Genomic DNA, 18,116 nt, shown 5'->3' on the forward strand with positions numbered 1-18,116 from the left:
CTTGAAGTAGGACATAACGGCAGTTCTCTCAGACCTTGGTTAAAAACAGGCTTCAGCTCTCCCTGCTGCATCATTTAATGTCCTTTATCTGTCCAGCCCACAGTTGATGAGGTTTTTAGCTTAAACACTGTGTGCCTGATGGTGGTGGGCAACGCTGGGAAGGAGCACGTTGGGAGGTGGGTGTGGAGGAACAGAGGACCACGGTGGCCAGACAGGAACGGGTTCGGGCCTGCTGAGACGTCTAGGTGGAGGCACGTGGGCGTGTGGGTCCGCAGAGAGGGGTGGGAGGTTGTCCCGTGTAGAGGTGGTGCTCGGAGCCTGAGTGGTGTGGATGACGGAAGGGGACCCTGGGCAGAACTCTGAGCAATATTTCGGGGACAGGCAGAGAAAGAGGGTCCCACAAAAGAAGTGGAGAGTCCACAAAAATACAAGACCAGAATCTGGAAAGAATATGCTTTTATTGATTGCCAGATTGTTCCTCTCATTATTTTTAAATCTCAGGATCGTTATTCCGAGAGGCTCCTTCCCAACATGAGGCAAACCATAATTCCTCTTTTCTACCGTTTTTACCTGTCATACATTGTACTCTCCCAATTTTTCCTGGGTTCTCTTTTCCCCGGTGCCTTCACCTTTTTTTGTCTTTGTCCTTGTCTTCGTCGTCGTCTTTGTTTTTTTTTTTTAAGATTTATTTATTAAAGATTTTATTTATTTGAGAGAGAGAGACAGATAGTGACAGAGAGTGCACAGGTGGGGAGGAGAGGGAGAAGCAGACTCCCTGCTGAGCAGGGACATGGGGCTCCATCCCAGGACCCTGGGATCATGACCTGAGCCGAAGGCAGACGCTTAACTGACTGAGCCACCCAGGCGCCCCTGATTGATTGATTGATTGATTGATTTAGAGAGAGCACACAGCACACTCTCGCACTCAGGAACAGGGGGCGGGGAGAGGGGGAGAGAATCCTGCTGAGCATGGAGCCCTATTTGGGGCTCGGTCTCATGACCCTGAGATCGTGACCTGAGCTGAAACCAAGAGTCGGACACTCAACCAAGTGAGCCACCCAGGCGCCCCCTTCAGCTTCTTAAACTAATTAGTATAGACTAAAAAACCTAGGAACCCTGCCTCAGGAATCTCTGATTTAACCCCCCTCTCTCTGCAGACTGCTCATTCTCAGATTGTACCCAGAATAATCTTAACACGGTCCACAGAGAACTGGCTCTTCTGAACCAGCAGTTTCTAGGCAAACAAATATTTAACTCACATACATTTACAAGCCAGGTGGTGTTTCCTCTTTCTAAAGGGGAGTCTTCTCCGTCTGCAGCAGCCTTCCCACCTCCTGAAGCACAGCACCCGGAGCACGGAGTAGCCTTGCCGCCAGCCCTCAGGGCGCCATTGTGGGTCCGCAGCTGTTGAACGAGCCATGGGGCACCAGAGTCACAGGCGTCCCTGTGCTAGCATGGCAGAGACGGACCTGGCTCGCGCACTTCTGAGTTGTCGTGGCGGCCGTGACTGCCCTCGTCCTCCCCATGGCCTTGGTGGCCGTGGCCCGAAGGTGACTGTTGAGTTCTCAGCCCCCAGTGCGATAGAGCTGTGTAGTCTTCATTTGCTTGTTGCTTGTTAGCATGCTGTCCTGTGTGAGGGGTCACCTCCAGAACAATCTCTGCAGCCACTTCTGTTGGGGTGCTATCATTTTAGGACTTGACAGGAACTTTTGTGTTCAGTCCTTTCTCTTTATTTTAGGCTGGGCCCGTTTATCAGAGTTCGTAGATCGAGATTTTGGAAGGCACTAGAATCCACATTTCTGAACTCCTCTGATGACCTTGCACTGATTACTCTCCTCTCTTCCTAGTAAATGAGCTGCTCAGCCACGGTGCTTGTGAATCCGGATTCAGATCTTCTATTTTCAGGATTAAACGGCTCACTTGATAGCTCACTTGACCTTTCCCTTCCCGTCCGTCTTCCTCCTTGGGGGCTGCTCTGGATGTTTGCCCAAGATGTGGCCTCTAGCAGGGGAGATTTTCCTGCATCGTAAGGCTTGGCCACCTTTTTCCCCGGAGTTTTTGTCAAGATCAGAACACTCGAATCCTATCAGTAGGTGTTGCAGTGTTTTTCTTAGGTAGATTTAAAGGTGCTCTCTCCAGCTTAGGGGGTGTATACTTGGTTGGGGAGCGTGAAAAGGTATGCCACTCTTCTCACTGACCTTTAACTATACCTCTTTCTCTGGCCTATGTCAAAAGCTAAATCTTTCACTTGCCTGGGTCACATTCAACACCTCTTAACTGGAAATCATGTGCAAAAATTATGTTGATGTGAAGTTTGCTTCCCAGGTTTGTTGACCCAGGAGGTGTTGAAAGTGCAGATAAGGCTGATGTCTACGTCTGAGTCTGGGGCCTTGGGGATGAAGTGACATTAGTTCCCTGCCATTAGGTGTGGCTCTGGGCTAGCAGCTTTTGTCACAAAGGGACTGTTTCTGCATTTGCTTTGTGGATATCCTTCTAGTGCCTGCCTCCCTTCTCAGAGGCTTGCCTGGCAGGGCCGTAGGTGCTCTTGGAGGGGGGCATTGTGGTTACTGTGGTCTCCTGATACACAAATGTATTTGGCTTCTTTCCAGTTGCCCTTTCCATTCTTTTCCTTAGGTGTCCATCCAGACATTTGCCCCATTAGTCTTTGCATTCCATTAAGATTCTTTTACCATTATTAGGACCCCTTGCTCCCATCATACTCATTTTGGTACACTCACTGATTTTCAAAGGAAGGTCAGGTTGGCGTAAGGCTAGAATGCCCCTGCCTCACTAGCATCCTCATCTTACTGAACCAAAGGGAATGTAAGCCTTAGTTTTATATACGTCTAGAACCTTGTTTAATGAAATGACCTCTTAAGGCAGTATCTTTGACCCCTTGTCATTTGTCCAGACTCCTTAGGTGTCCTGAAGTGTTTGTACATAAAGGCCATCTTACGTTGGTCTCAGTTCTTAATCTAAACACAGCATTACTAGATCATGATTGTCCATATGTCTTAAGAGCCTTCATTATTACTATTATTTTTAAGGTGAAGCAGGATAGCTTGGTTTATTTTAAGAAGTCTTGAGACTTTGAAGATGGTGCCACGGGAGATAACTGCTCTCCCACAAAGGAGCGTTTGCATTCCACACCTGAGCAGGGTCTTGGCTGAAGATTGTTAATCTTACCCCCCCCCCCCCCCGCTCTTCTTTCTTTGCAAGGTTATTACGATGGTGTGTTAGCAAATGGATTGGAATTGTCCCTATTCGGTGTCTGTTTCTCTGTATTCATGCATTTGGTTATTGCTGTAGTTGGGCCTGATGCTCAGTAATTTACATCTTCAGTGAGTGATCGCAGTACTGGGTGGCTCTAGCAGGGAGCGGGGAGGGCAGGGGAGCTCAGTGCGGAATGTCAGAGCGAGCTGGGGAAGGCTGCACGGCCATAGGGCTTTGCAGTTTGCGGCCCCTCCAAGATGAGGGAGGCATGGATGTTCAGACCCCAGCCTGGTGTGGGAATGCAGTGACATTTGTATTTGGATTGTAGATTGTGGTGAAGAACGTGGAAGGAGATGAGGCCAGAGAAATTGACTTGCCTGGTGACTGAAATACCCCGTAGACACTGAGAAGCCAGTGTCAGTGTTCTCTTGTAAATAACTTTTTTCCCTTTTTTGGTCTCAAAAGCAGTACATACTCTTTAATCTGGAGAATGCTGGAAAAAAGATAAAAAAAGAAAAACATCTGTAGACCTACCACCCCAGCACAGGCTAAGTTATTTTGGTGTCCAGTCATCTCTGAAATAACTTCGCAGTCTAAACCATGGTGAAAAATGGAAATAGGTGATATGTTGATGGAAAAAAATGAGATTATTAAAGATAAATGAAGACCGGCAGTAGTAGCCTGCCAATTTTTGGAATCTGTGTGGTTAGCCTGTCCACGGCAGCCTGTGACTGGCCTCCCTGTCCCCCGGGCTGGGCCCGCTGCCCACCCCCTCCTCCCACTCCCCCCGGTCCCTGCACAGGATCAGGAATTACCCACAGACCCAGCTGTGAGTGATGAGCCCTGGGGGTTGCAGGCAGGATGTGAGTGGGAAAAACATGCAGCTAAGAGATTAACGGTAGGCTTTATTTTAGCACGTAGTAATGATTGGGACTTTTCTGATCAACCACGTATTGCTATTTAGTGTTGAAATGATATTTATTTATACCTCTGTGTGCTGCGTATAAACGTGTTCTTCAGTACTGCATTTAATTAAGTAAATAGTTTCTATCCATTTTGAGCTATGTTCTGACTAGATATAACTGATTTGGGATTCTTGTTCCTTTTCTTTCTTTTTTTTAAAGAAAAGATTTTCTTTTATTAACCATCTATTAACACTTTCATCCAGGTCACTACAGCTTAAAATAGATCACTGCCCTTTCCCAGCTATTTAGTAACTAAGAGCAGTGGATAAAATCCATACACTAGTTCAGAAAAGTTCACATCCCCATCAGTTCTGAACATTTGATTCACCAAGCTTAGATTATTTAAAAAAGAAGGATCAGAAATTAAACATCACAAATGAGATTTTTTTTTGTCACCATTAAATGTCTGAATTTTAAACAGATTCTTGGATTGGTGGTTCATATCCATTGGCTCATTCAACTTGAGCATGGTCTTCCCAGTAGCTTTTCCAGAATTACTTACTGCCTTCACCACGAAGCGCCATGAGCTTTCCTAATTCAAAGTTGGGCTTTTACTTTTCTAACATAGACATCATGGAGTGGATAAATGGACTGACAAGCCTTTTCTATGTCTTTTGTGATGCTGTCTGGAATCAATGTATTGACCACTTCTTTCAGGTCATTTGTCTGCACAAGATCTTGGGCCATGATTTCTATCATCGTTTTCTGAATTTAGCAGACTTGTTGGTGATGAGCATAAGAGGTCTTCTGAGTCTGATTGTTGGCATTTTTTAGCAAAACCAACACAAAATAGACAAAGCAAATAACCATCGGTAGTCTTGACATCGACCTGAGCTTCGATCATGGTCTGCCTTGTTTTTTGACTGTGGAGCACATTTTGTCCCGGGTAAGATCCATGCCATGGAAATTAGGCAGTTTTTGTCTTGAATGTCCTCAGTAATTAGCTTGAATTTTCCAAATTCACCTTCGTCATTCTGCAGATCAGCAAAGCTCACTTCAAAAACACAACCCTTGGGGAATTGGATGTGACTTTGATTCCTTTGAGTTCCCATGACTGGTGTTTTTCCAGTATTTTTTAGGTTGATCGTAGCCAGTGCTTTCACGTCGTACCAATCTTTTCTTAGAAAATGGATTGACCACTTTCTTCTTGGCTCCCTTTTTGCCACCTTTCCTAAGGCACTGGTTCTTCCCAGCCTCCATGGTGCTGCTCAGGAAGCCGAAAGGCAGGATTCTTGGGTTTTTTCCCCTCCTCCTCCTCTTGATTATAGAGCCTTGACTGTGGTTCCTTTTAGAATATTTTCTGCACGTAAATTTTTTATACCACTTACATCGTGTTGTATCTGCAGATTTGTAGCCAGCTTACTTTTACTTAATAGGATATTGCAAGGATCTAGAACGTTGTCTATTAGTAGCAACCCCCTCCCCGAGAAGAGTCCCTGATCATCAGTACCAGAGAACTCCGTGTTGTCACTTAGGAGCATGCTACTAGAACTGTCCACGTAGGAAAACAAGTCTGTTTGCAGATGTGTATCTGTAGTACAGAGATACAGGATTGTACCTCTAACCCTGTATAAGGGCAGGTGCCCTTAAAACTTTTGACTTGGGCTTATATTGAAAACCACTGTTTTCTCTTAATATCTAATTTCATGGTTTTCCCAGATGGCATAAAACACGTCTCTTCTTCTACCTCAATTTTAATTGTTTTGGAAAATAACTGCCCTTCCCCCACATAACTTTTATTTTAAAACTTAGACACATGTTTCCATCTGATGCCATATTTCCTAAGTACAGTAATAGACAAACTCCATTATATCTGTGATTCTCTACCAATGTCATTGAATATGCGGGATTTCAGTAAATGTGTTAAGTGCATCATCATTCTTCTAAGCTTTAGCGGAAGTAATGCTGCAGTGGAATATTTTTGGCAGCGTACGCCATTTTCTAAATCTAAAATTATTTATTTAGGATAGATTCCTAGAAGAGGAATTTATTGGTTTTAACAAGCTTGGATGTTTTTATGGCTTCATTTGACATTGCATCCATCAAGTTTTCCACATTAGTCAGCAGGATGTGAGATGTCTCGAGAGGGAGTCTCCAGGCAGGAAGACACTTAGGAGCCCCCCAGAGAAGCCCCAGGGAGAGAGGATAGCTCTGAACTCAGCCACGGGCAGGAGGGACAGGGGGTGACCAGGTGCCGAGAGGCCAGGAGCCACACACCTGGCCCTGGCTGATGTCGGAGGACCCAGAGAGGAACTGACGAGCTGGTGCGACACACAGGCTCCTGGCTCGGCTGCCTGGCAGGATGGCACTTGTTTCACCACGACGAGGCTGTACTGGCCGGCCCTCCCCGGGGGAAGCAGGAGGGCGATGTCTGAGCCTCTCCTCTGAAGACCGTGGCCATGCCTTGGGGGTGGGGCTGGGAAGGCTGCTTCGTGTGCCGGCTGCTGGCCCATACTGGCACGTGGAAGCAGGGGCAGGTCCTTGAAACCTGGGGCCTGTCTGCTGCTTGTCCCGCCGGGAGCCTGGTCCACAGCCCTTGGGGCTCTGAGGGAAATGAGCGTGTGCACATCTGGAGAGAGGCTGCCAGCGAACACCGTCGTGGGCCTGGCTTTCTCATTATGGAGATTGTAAGTGCTTGTGGGATGCTGGGGGTCGAGAGGTTGTCGTCAGGGGTGCCCAGCAGCAGGCCCTGCATAGAGCAGCGGTTCTCTGCAAGTCCAGGAAGGCTGGAGCGGGCTGCCGGCAGGGAGGAGCACCTGTTGTGTAGAGCGACTGACACGAGGGCTGCGCAGTCCCGGTTCCTGAATCCCTCCCTCCCTGTAACCGCACCCCTGCTCCCCTCCACCTGCTCCTGCCGGTACAGATGCTCGCCTGCCGAGCATCCCCCCTTCCTCCTCCTCGGCGCACGGGCTCTGGGATCGGTCACGATTTTACTGATTTTAAAAGTAATACACACGTAAGCTAAAGCAGAGTCTAAGCTGCCAAGGGAAGGGAAGCGGGAATAGGACTCCTGATGCTGGTTCTTCCAGTCTGATCCCTTTCGTGCAAAGAATTCAGAACAAGGCTTGCTGACAGACCTGTTCTCACTGAGGACAGAAGAAACACAGCGTGTGTGGTAGGCACCGAGCCCACGGGCTGCCGGGCAGGGAGAGAGCAGCGAGCGTCTCTCCCACTCACTAGGGTTGCGAGACCGCAGCAGGTGTTGAAGGTCGGAAAAGTCTGGGTCCCGCCGTGACCTGAACGGTGTCTCAGCCTTTCATTGCTTTGCCGTAGAGTGAGCGTGAGGGATCTAGTAGGTTCTGACTTTCGACAGGTTTCCTGCGCACGGTGACCAGAGCAGAAAAGTTGTGCGAGGCGGGCTTCGTGTGGATCCTAATTCCAATAAACCAACCGTGACAATATTTTTTTGAAGAGTTGAGAAAATTTAACTATTACAACATATTAAATTATTATTAAATTAAAAATTATTATTAATTTTAGGTCTTGCTAGGTAGTACAAAAACCTTACTGACAAGCTGAGGTAGTCAGGGGAAAATGTCACGCTGTCTTTGACTTACTTTTAAATACACTGTGGCAAAGAATAGACAAAATCCATATGGCAAATTGTTAATCATTAACTTCATGTTAATTCTATTAATATTCTCCTCTATTAATATTCTGTTACTATTCTCCACTTCTGTGTGTGTTTGAACATTTCCGGAAGAAACCCATTTTAAGTTCTGGGCACTCTGTGAGGTACCTTGCTCAACCACCCTGGTATTATTCCCATTTTGCAGATGAGGGAACTAGGCTCACAGGTTAGATTTTTTTTTTTTTTTAAGATTTTATTTATTTAATTTAGAGAGAGCACATGCGAGAGAGCATGGGTCAGGGGAGGGGTGGGAGGAGGGAGGGGCTGGATCTCACAACCCCGAGACCACGACCTGGGCTGAAACCAAGAGTTGGACCCCTAACTGACAGAGCCACCTAGGCGCCCTGGTGAGATATTTTGTCTAATGTTGTAAGACTTTGGTCGTAGAACTGGCATTTAAACCCAGGTCTCTCAGACCAGTGTGCCTGCTTTCAACCTCACAGCTGGGCTTGGTTGTAAGCTGTCTTGATGGGCTGAGTCTCAAACACCTCTCTATTCCAGACGTGCCCTCTCTGCTCACTTCTAGTTAACTATGCCATTACTCCAGGGATTTAAATTACCGTGGAGTGCCTCATACTTCCAGTGGTAAATGGGAGATGAGTAATTGTAAAAGCCGCCTTCAGTGCAGAGCTAGAAGATGTTCTGTATATTAAATTTTCTCCTGTGTGTTTCCTATTTTGAAATCATATCAAATCCTTATCTTTTTTGTTTTCACTTAAAAATAATTATCTTTTGGGGCGCCTGGGTGGCTCAGTCGTTAGGCGTCTGCCTGCGGCTCAGGTCATGATCCCAGTGTCCTGGGATCGAGCCCCGCATCGGGCTCCCTGCTCAGCGGGAAGCCTGCTTCTCCCTCTCCCACTCCCCCTGCTTGTGTTCCCTCTCTCGCTATATCTCTCTCTGTCAAATAAATAAATAAAATCTTAAAAAAAATAATAATTATCTTTTTTAAAACCTTAGAAGTACGTGGAGATGTATTTCTTCTTTCTAAGAAGTACATTTACTTGAATTTATTCTTCTTGGTATCTCTAAAAATGCTTTTGTTGTTGCAGGCAGACATCTGGTCCCTGGGCATAACAGCCATTGAGCTCGCAAAAGGGGAGCCCCCTCATTCCGAGCTGCATCCCATGAAGGTTTTATTCCTCATTCCAAAGAACAACCCCCCCACGCTGGAAGGAAACTACAGCAAACCCCTCAAGGAGTTTGTTGAAGCCTGTTTGAATAAGGAGCCAAGCTTTGTGAGTTTCTCGAGCTCGGGGTGGGCGTCTCTTTCTGTGTGGCCAGACTTGGTCTAGACCCATCTTACTGGAATTTCTTTAGTCACTCTTACCATAGTCATCATTGTCCTCAAGATCTCCTTATGTTTTGTTTTTTCTTTGGGGGGATGGCTGGGGGCAAAGGGAGAGGGTGAAGCAGATGCCCCGCTGAGTGGGGAGCCTGACTTGGGGCTCCATCCTAGGACCCCGAGATCATGACCTAAGCTGAAGGCAGACGCTTAACTGACTGAGCCACCCAGGCACCCTGCTGAAGTTTTTATTGTTTTTTTTTAAATATTTTATTTATTTATTTGACAGATAGAGACACAGTGAGAGAGGGAACACAAGCAGGGGGAGTGGGAGAGGGAGAAGCAGGCTTCCCGCGGAGCAGGGAGCGTGATGTGGGGCTCGATCCCAGGACCCTGAGATCACGACCTGAGCTACCTAGGCGCCCCTGTTTTATCTTTTAAGAAACAGAAATCTACTTATTTTCTAGCATCTCATACCTCATTGAGCCTGAAGATTGTTCTCTTTAATATTATATGTGGAATCATAAATTTTTAATATTTATAGTGAAAGGTCAGGCTATTTTTAGCCATTTTTAGCAATTGCAAAGTCTGGCCAGAAAAATAATGGCTGAATATGTCTTTAAAGTAGATGTTTTCACATTCTTCTTGGCATGTGTTAGGAAAGAAAAGACAAATAAAAAAATATAAATGAACCACCCACCTTGCCCTCCTGCCCCTTCCTTTTACTCTTGTTTGTGTATAATTGACTCCAGCAGAACCATGTGGCAGGAGTCCGGGTATAGCTTGAGCCGAATTCCCTCTCTGAATCAGGACACATCTTTGAAAGTTACCTCTGTATTTTGGTGTTACGTATAGCACCCTATGTCCTTGGCTTGTTTCTGAATCTTCTAGCAGCGTTGTCTGAAGCCCAAGCTGAATCCCCTTTTTAATGAACTCTTACCAAAAAATGGGTGACTGATTTTACAAGAACACCATGGTTTTCTAATATGATGCCAGTTTTGGTAAAGGAATGGAATGGGGGATGCAGCATTTTCTGCGAACCTCTAGGGAACGTGGCCTGAGATCACCAAGTCCGCGCTTTATTAACGCATCAGGCGTCGGGGGGTGAGGGCTGTTCTGTCTGTCCACGACGCTCTGAACTTTGTGTTATGATGTGAGTTCCCGGCCACGGTGCGTAGGCTAGAAGCACCCAAGAAGACACACCCAGACGTGTACACATCTTCCCATTAAAAACGGATTTCTAGTATCCACATCCTTGCCCAGTGCACACATCTCCACCCCTACCCTGACCCCAAGCACACTGAGGAGAAGGAGGAGAAACGGAGAATCTGAGCACTTCTGAGACGCTTGGAGTTTCACGGGGAGTGAGACATCACCTGAGGTGACCCAGGTTTTCTATAAGCTTGAATTTGAGAAACACGGCTGGCTCTCGTGAATAAAGCTTTAGTAAGTGGGAGCTTAGCCTCTCTGGTAGTGGTTGTGTGTTCCTGTCTGCCCTCGTTTGGGCGACGCCCGGTCTCCTTGGGAAGTTGCTCCCTGTAACTGGGTTTGCCATCCGCGAGGGGAAGGCAGCTGCCGACTTCAGAGTGTGCTGTGCGGCTGTGGCCATGTGGAGCCGAGGACCCGGGTGAGGTCCTCACCGCGATCCCAGGGAAAGACACTGGGAAGCCCGCCTTTCTAAGTGGGGGAAGCTGATGAGTAAGAGCACTCGGGTACTCTTTCAGCGTCAAAGAAAAGGGTGTTTCTTGGCTTCTTTCTGGTTTCCTCTAGATGTATCCAATTAACATCCATCTATTTTGGGGGGTGGAGCCAAGTAGTAACGTAGAAAGTTAACAGAGTAACACAGGACACGTTTTCTCTCTTGTTAGCATTTGTAATAAAATTTTTTTAAAAACCAGGAGGTATAGTTTAGCTGTCTTGAATGATCTCTGAAATTCTCTGACACGTTTTCTGTCAATGCCTCTTTCTGGGGAAAGGTTTTTTGCTTTTGTTGGGTGGTTACCTGTAATGTGTTACGGACCGCATTAGATACCAAATGCCACGTCCACACGGTACGTGGGTTCCCACCCATGGGTGCTGCATGACTAGTGTTTGAATCATGGCTTTTGTTCGGGAAACAGACTTTGAAGCAGAACTCGATCTTTACGTCTTAGCGTGGGTGTTTGACTTTTTGAGGCCAAAGTGTTTCCTTTGGGGGTAGAATCAGGTGGAACGCAGGGAACTTCATCTCTTACTTTGTTTTGTTTGGCGGTTTGTTTTCCAGAGACCCACCGCTAAGGAGTTACTGAAGCACAAGTTTATAATACGCAATGCAAAGAAAACATCCTACTTGACTGAGCTCATCGACAGGTACAAGAGATGGAAGGCCGAGCAGAGCCACGAAGACTCCGGCTCTGAAGACTCAGACACGTAAGTCCGCTCCGCCTGGGCGTGCAGGACGCATGTGACCTGGGCCGGGCCCCCGCGGACGGGCGGGCGGGCGGGCGGGCGGCCTGGGAGCCCTGTGCATGGGTCACGTTTGCGTTTGTTCTCTCTTATTTGGGGTGGGGTTTTTTGTTGTTACTTCTGGATTTCTTTGTTAATTTGTTTTTAGATAATCCAGGTTGATGGTGATTTTTATGTCAGTATGGGACAATTTGGGGGCCTTTTTAGCCTCTTTTTGTTGCTAGTGGAGTCTCCAAGAAAAATCTTTGTGGTGGAACGGTCCATAAAGAACTAGACCTGGTCTCCTTTTCCTTTTCTTTCTCCTGCCCTTAAAATATCGGTCAGATGTAACAGCTTTAAATGTATTTTTTTTTAAAGCCACAAATGCATGTTTTTGCGATTCTGTGTTGTGCTGTGGTTGATGGTGGGGTTGTAACAGAACAGTAACAGAAGTTACTTGCTAAAAACTGGTATCAAGTTAAGCATCTTGGAATTCAGTCAGCCAAAGAGATGAATGAGGTCTCGGAGCCACTTTGGTGTGTTGGGGTGGGGGAAGCGGGGCCACCTGCTCTGACGTGGAGGTTGGTGTCACGAATAGAAGTGTTCCGATCTGGGTAGCACCTCTTCTGTTCTCCCTCACACTCAGCTAGAAGTCCAAGTCGACCACCAGCCCAGGTCTACATGCCAGGCTGGTTGAATCAGAATTTCTGGGGCTGAGACCCAAGTGTTTCGGGGTCCCCAGGAGCCAAGAGTGAGATCATGACATGGAGAGATGAGGGTGGTAGCAGTGGGGACGAAAGATGCACAGGCAGCCTGGAGAAGCAGCTGGTCAGGGCGGGGAGGAGGCCGGGGCTCGGGAGGCTGAGTTTGGGGTGGGACATGTTTGAGTTGCGGACAAGACATCCGGGACGGTGTGTCCAGTGTAGAGTGGCACCGAGGTTTGCAGTTCAGGCGAGGCACGTGGGCAGCTGTTGGGGATTTCGGGTTGTCGTGCTGTAAACGGTCATTGGAGCCATGAGAATGAACACGGTCACCCAGAGCATCTCTGCAGAGTGCGAAGGACTGAATGCCGGGAAATGCCAGCGTCGGGGATGGACCTGTGGACGGCCCGAGTCAGAGCCGATCTGGGTGCAGGGACTGGAGGGGGGAGGAGCAAGAACATCGAGCTCAGGGCTCAAGCGGGTGAAGGACTGCGCGGGAACCCCGTCCGGTGGCGTGCAGGGGGTCGGCGGCCTTGGTCGCAGCAGTTGCAGGGCCAGGGTCGGCTTTGGGGTGAGGGGAAGGTAGGCGGAGGCAGTGAGTGTGGTGGACACACCAAGAAACGAGACTGGGGCGATGGCCGTAGCTGGAGGGGCCATCGTGTTGCGGGAGTGTTGAGGGGAAGGAGCCTAAGGGGAGGAGAGATGACATCTGAGAGCGGGGCCGTCAGCGGAGTGGAGGACGGTCGTGGGTCGGGGACGGCGGGCTGGGGCCGCTGGATGCTGGCGCCGTGGGACGTTAGGGAGCCTCACAGTGATGGTGCCGGGGGCAGGGGCCCTCTGAACACCCGAGAGGGACTGGAGGGGGTGATGGGTGGGGAACGGGGTGGGAGGTAGGTGTGGGGTGTAGGGGTGGCCGGGCAGGCCTGCGGAGTGCGGGTCTCCTCGGGCGCAGGGCTGTGCGCTCGCTCACGGAGTTCGCCTGATTTCTCTCCAAAGGGAAACGGATACGGACAGCCAGGCCTCTGGAGGCAGCGACTCTGGGGACTGGATCTTCACTATCCGAGAGAAAGATCCAAAGAGTCTTGAGAATGGAGCTCTTCAGCCTTCAGACTTAGAAAGAAATAAGGTAACGCAGGCTCGTTCCTGTCATCCGTTGGTCCCCAGTCACTTGTGTGCGGAGCCTGCTGTTCGGGGGCGGGGCTCCCTTGGGCAGCCTGTCGTGGGATTTCGCTGTCCGGGACAGATGAGACGATCGGTCGTCTGATGATCCAGAGTCGGATCCGCGAATCTGGCCTCGGGTCTGTACCGCAGGGCCGCTTCCTGCTCTGCAGAGCCTGGACCCCCCCCCCCCCCCCCCCGCCCCCCACCGTGGCATCGGCCTTTCCTGATGCTTGCGCGTGGAGCGGGGGAGACCTCACCCATGAAGTGACGTTCGGTCTCTCTGGACAGAACTCTGTCTTATATATTGGGGTTACTCATAAAAGATACCAGAATTTTGGGATTAAGTTTTTGTTTAAGGATCTTAAAAGCAAATGTAGTGCGTTTGGTACTTACATGGAACTTTATTTTGATTAATTGGTTTTATGCCTATTTAAGTTTATGAAAAAGAGTCGCTTTAAAGCACCGTGGTATAGTTTCTCTCAGGCAGCGTGGACCGGTGGCTGTCCCCTGGTGATCCTGTAAGTCTTGCTTTGATAGGCAGATGGGAGTCATTACAGAGATTGCGAAAGTAGAAAGTAGGCCCCTGTCCTATCATAGTCTCTTGCAACGGCCAGCTTCGAGCTGATTCCATTTCCAGAGTTTCGGTAGTCAAGTCCTGCTACATAGACAGCACAGGGGTGCCATTCGGTGTCACCTGCACCCGCATAAGGGCCACTCCCGGGGCCTCTCGGGCCTTGGCGCCTGGAGTCCAGACACTGGTTCGCCCAGCTGCATGAGTTTGGCACATCACTGCGAAGGAAACGTTGCAGGCTAGTGAAGGACCGTGAGACAGTCCCATTTAGTGATCACAGCAAATGGGCGGGCACCTGGCCGGCTCAGTCAGTGGGGCATCGGCTCTTGATCTCGGGGTTGTGAGTTCGAGTCCCATGCTGGGTGTAGAGAGTACTTAGATAAATAAAATCTTAAAAAAAAGAAAAGATATCACAGCAAATAGAGAGCATTTCAGACTTTACGTTAGCTAGCATGGTGCATGTCTGAAGTTGACTGAATTGTTGCAATGTGAATATTAAATACTTAACTTCTGATTTCCTTTTTTTTTCTTTCTTAAGATGAAAGACATCCCAAAGAGGCCTTTCTCTCAGTGTTTATCTACAATTATTTCTCCTCTCTTTGCAGAGGTAAGATACCCAGTTGACTGTGGGGGGGTGGGGCATGATAGGGACCTAGTGGGGGGCAGGGTCCTCTTTCTGTGACATGTGGCAGTCGAATTGGGGAGGTTAGAACACGCCGGCTCGGGTAGTTGGAGAGCCGGCGTCGTGGTCCCGAGAGGCCAGCTGGGAGTGGGCACTGCCTTCCTGGCGCCCCTCGTGCTCCCCCGGACACCGTCTGGTGCCCAGCCCGTCCTGGGAAAGGGCGTTGTGTCGCCTCCTCGAGTGCGCGGGCCCCGCCCGAGTCCGCCTGTCATCAGGGTGATTTTGAGCTTCCGCTGTACTGCTTTCTACAAAATCCGTTTGGGTGCAGCGTGATTGCTTTGTCTCAGACAAATTTATGCCAGTGTAAAAAGTAGAACTTTATTTTAAAAGAGAAGTCGGATTCTCTGGAGACCTTCTTTGCCCCGTTGTGCCCCCAAAGTTGACTGTAATCCCAGAGAAGTCCCCTTACCAGAGGGCCACCTGGTTCGCAGGTGAGCAGCCTAGGTCACTTGTCATTCGTGTTACCCACGTGCCGGTCCGCCGCTCCTCCTCGGGGGAGCCCGCCCTGCCCCCTGGAGGTACCACTAGGCCTGCTGCATTGTGCGATGTTGGCAAGAATAAATTGTATGAGAATGAAGATTATTCTTTGGTTAGTAGGTGATTTAAAGATAAGTTGGAGATACCCCCCCCCCTTTTTTTTTTGAGCCCGCCCCCAGTCTGCCTTCAAGGTAATTGAGAATGAGCCACACTAGTCCCTTCTGTTTGTGTGGTGACTCGGAGCTCTCCAGGGGAGGGGCTGTCTCAGGGGATCCTCCTGTTTGAGGTCGGTGGTCCCAGGTGGGAGGTGCCACACACACAGGCCCCCTCCCCCTGGCTCCATGGGGCCCGAACCTCGGTCTTCCCTTCGGCAGCGCCCCGGGGTGTCCAGGCCGCCTTCATCTGGCTCTCGGTCCTCCCCCTGCCCGCGTCGGCCCTCCTGAGCTAGCCTGGGGGCCTTGCCTTCCCAGCTGGCAGCCGGGGCCACACTGGAGCCCGGGTGTGGAGCTGAAGCCACTGAACACGTGGCTTTCTGATGGAAAACGGAACGGCAGGTGGAGGTTCCTCTGTGTGGCTCCCTGCTGTTTCCGGGGACCTGCTCTCTTCCTCTCCTGTCCATAAGACACCGTCTTGCTTTTTATTACGTTGTTTGGGAGAGTGGTCCTTCGGGTTTTTGAGATGCTCCCTTGCTTTCCTGTGATCCTGCCACGGGCGCTCCACAAGGATCAGTTGGGCCGTTAGGGAAAATGACATAGATATTTCTTATTTTTCTGAAGCCGCGTATTTTTTACTGGGCATATGAAGAAGCTGTGCCGAAATCGTTACTTGGAATTAGTGAATTAATTCTCAGCGTAATACTGTCCTGAACTCCCGGGCGGCTTTGCTTACATGTTTTTATCGGTAGTGCTCTGTAGCCGCGTGTTTGATGTGTCCGATGTATGTCATTTTATGTAATTCTGATAAAACTCACTAATAAAGGATCTCTGTCCCCGTGTCTACACGTGAGGCTGTTCCGGACACCAGAGCGTGCGTGCGGGTGGCTCCCTCCCTCTCGGCTGATAGAGCCCCTCCGGCAGCGCTTTGGGCAGGGGAGCCTGGGGGGCTCGCAGGGCAGGGCAGGGCGGGCGGGGGAGGGCCGCCGTTGTAGGAAACGGGGGAGGCAGAGGTTAGCACTCAGGACTTGTGAACACTGCTCTAGGTGGTTAGGTGATCGGGAGTCCTAGGTGGGCGCGGGCGGCCCCCTGCAGGTCCCCCGCGTCAGAGCCCGTGACAGGGAGGGGCGCAAGGTGTGGTCGCCGGCGTGCGCCGCCCTCCTGGTCCTCCGTGTCCCTCTTGCGGGGGGAAGGGGGCAGCACGGTCAGGATGGGGCCGATGCCGGCGGGGAAGTGTTCACAGCTGGAAAAGCCAGAGGCAAATGTGAACCATTTCCTAAAGGTGCCGTCGAGGAGGGGCTCCTGCTCTGGGAGCCTCAGTCGCGTGCCCAGTGACTAAACAGCTGTCCCTTGTCCCGCATCCCTCCCAGAGGGGGACTCAGAGCCATCCGCCTTACTGAGGTCGTGCCGGGGACACCGCTGTGATTCCTGGTGGGGGGGAGGCGCTCGGTTGCGGGCAGTGGAATATTTTGACAGCCCTCCACACCCAGAAGGCCGTTTGCCGGGATCGTAAGGACCCGCTGCCGTCCGGGGCGGAGCTGTAGGCGGCCCCCGGGGCAGCTCCGTGGGACAGCGGAGCCGAGCGGTTGGGAAGTGGTGCTTCTGGTGTAGATGAAGGTTGAAGCAGAAGAAGGGACACATGTCACCACCAGATCTTGGAAAGGTGCACAGAAGGCCAGCCGCCGCTGTTCTTTCCTGGTGACGGTAGTGACTTAGGCCTAACGAATGCCCTTTCCACACACGGTGTCCCCGCCAGGACTCGCGCGCCCGGGGCGGCAGTGGGGGCCACACATCGCGTCCCTCCTTAAAGGAGGTGCCCCCTGATTCCTGTGCCTGTGTGGGTCATGCCGTTCTGCATGTTTGTGTGTTTGCAGCTGAAGGAGAAGAGCCAGGCGTGCGGAGGCAACATGGGCCCCATAGAGGAGCTGCGAGGGGCCATCTACCTGGCGGAGGAGGCTTGCCCGGGGATCTCGGACACCATGGTGGCCCAGCTCATCCAGCGGCTGCAGAGGTCAGTGCCCTGTTTGCCCCCTGCCTTTCCCAGTCCTTCCTCGGTCGCTTTGGCGCTTTGCTCCTGGGCTCTGGCTGTTTGCTTCCTGGGCACGCGGTTGAAGCAGAATCAAGTCAGAGAAGACTTCAGTTCTGAGTTCTAGAGATCACCGCGAGGGAACACTAGGCGTCCGGAAACCCCGGGGAGGACCACAGACTTGGTGCGCTTGGAGCTCTTGTCATGTGATGAATGCCGGGACCTTAAGACCCCTGTCTGCTCCTGGTGATGCCGCGTGACTCCACCGAGAGGGGAGCTCCCCCACCCGCTCGCAGGCTTGTGCTAGGAGTCCCCCTGGGAGGTCACTCCGACTGCCAGGACTGAAGGGCAGTCCTCTGGGGGTGTTACAGAGAGGAGGTGTGCTGTGACCCGAGCTCTGCTCCACACCCCCGAACCTTCATCGCTCCCCAAGAAGCCAGCCGTGTCATTGCTTTGAAATTCACCCTCCAGGTGAATTGTCCAGTCCGTTCCACAGAGCGGCTGAGCCTGATGAGAGTGAGGAGCATTTCAGGGCTTCCCAGAGACGCTGGCTTGACAACATGGAGAGAAGCTAGGGCCGTGTTGGGTGCTTTTGCACCTTGGAAGTGATGATCGGAGGGGCTGCCCTCTGGCCTGTGAAGCGTCCTGATGAAGTGGGACATGGGGGTAAAACCTCGCTGTGGCACTGAGGCCCCCCCCCCCCCGGCTCGGGGGCACACGCTGTCCCGGCTCGCCCCCCGCCCTCGGCGCCGGCCGCACAGTAGAGCCCGTCGACTTGGCTGCCTTCACTTCGGCGCCGGCGAAGGGACCCGCTCTGCTCGTTGGCATTAC

The 18,116-nt window shown here is 50.7% G+C and overlaps 1 protein-coding gene and 1 pseudogene across 1 annotated transcript in view; one reads left to right on the forward strand and one right to left on the reverse strand.

Annotated features, from left to right (window-relative positions):
- STK24 (serine/threonine kinase 24) overlaps nucleotides 1-18,116 on the forward strand; it is a 110,631-nt gene that overhangs the window by 89,212 nt on the left and 3,303 nt on the right. The window contains exons 6-10 of the mRNA XM_036119684.2: nucleotides 8,859-9,044; nucleotides 11,355-11,500; nucleotides 13,213-13,342; nucleotides 14,487-14,555; nucleotides 17,134-17,270. Of these exons, the coding sequence (XP_035975577.1) occupies nucleotides 8,859-9,044; nucleotides 11,355-11,500; nucleotides 13,213-13,342; nucleotides 14,487-14,555; nucleotides 17,134-17,270 (668 nt within the window). The remainder of the gene's footprint in view (nucleotides 1-8,858; nucleotides 9,045-11,354; nucleotides 11,501-13,212; nucleotides 13,343-14,486; nucleotides 14,556-17,133; nucleotides 17,271-18,116) is intronic.
- Nucleotides 4,592-5,416, reverse strand: LOC118552967 (small ribosomal subunit protein eS1 pseudogene; annotated as a pseudogene).

The sequence above is a fragment of the Halichoerus grypus genome, chromosome 4, assembly GCF_964656455.1.
Source record: "Halichoerus grypus chromosome 4, mHalGry1.hap1.1, whole genome shotgun sequence".
In the NCBI taxonomy this organism is placed as follows: domain Eukaryota; kingdom Metazoa; phylum Chordata; class Mammalia; order Carnivora; family Phocidae; genus Halichoerus; species Halichoerus grypus.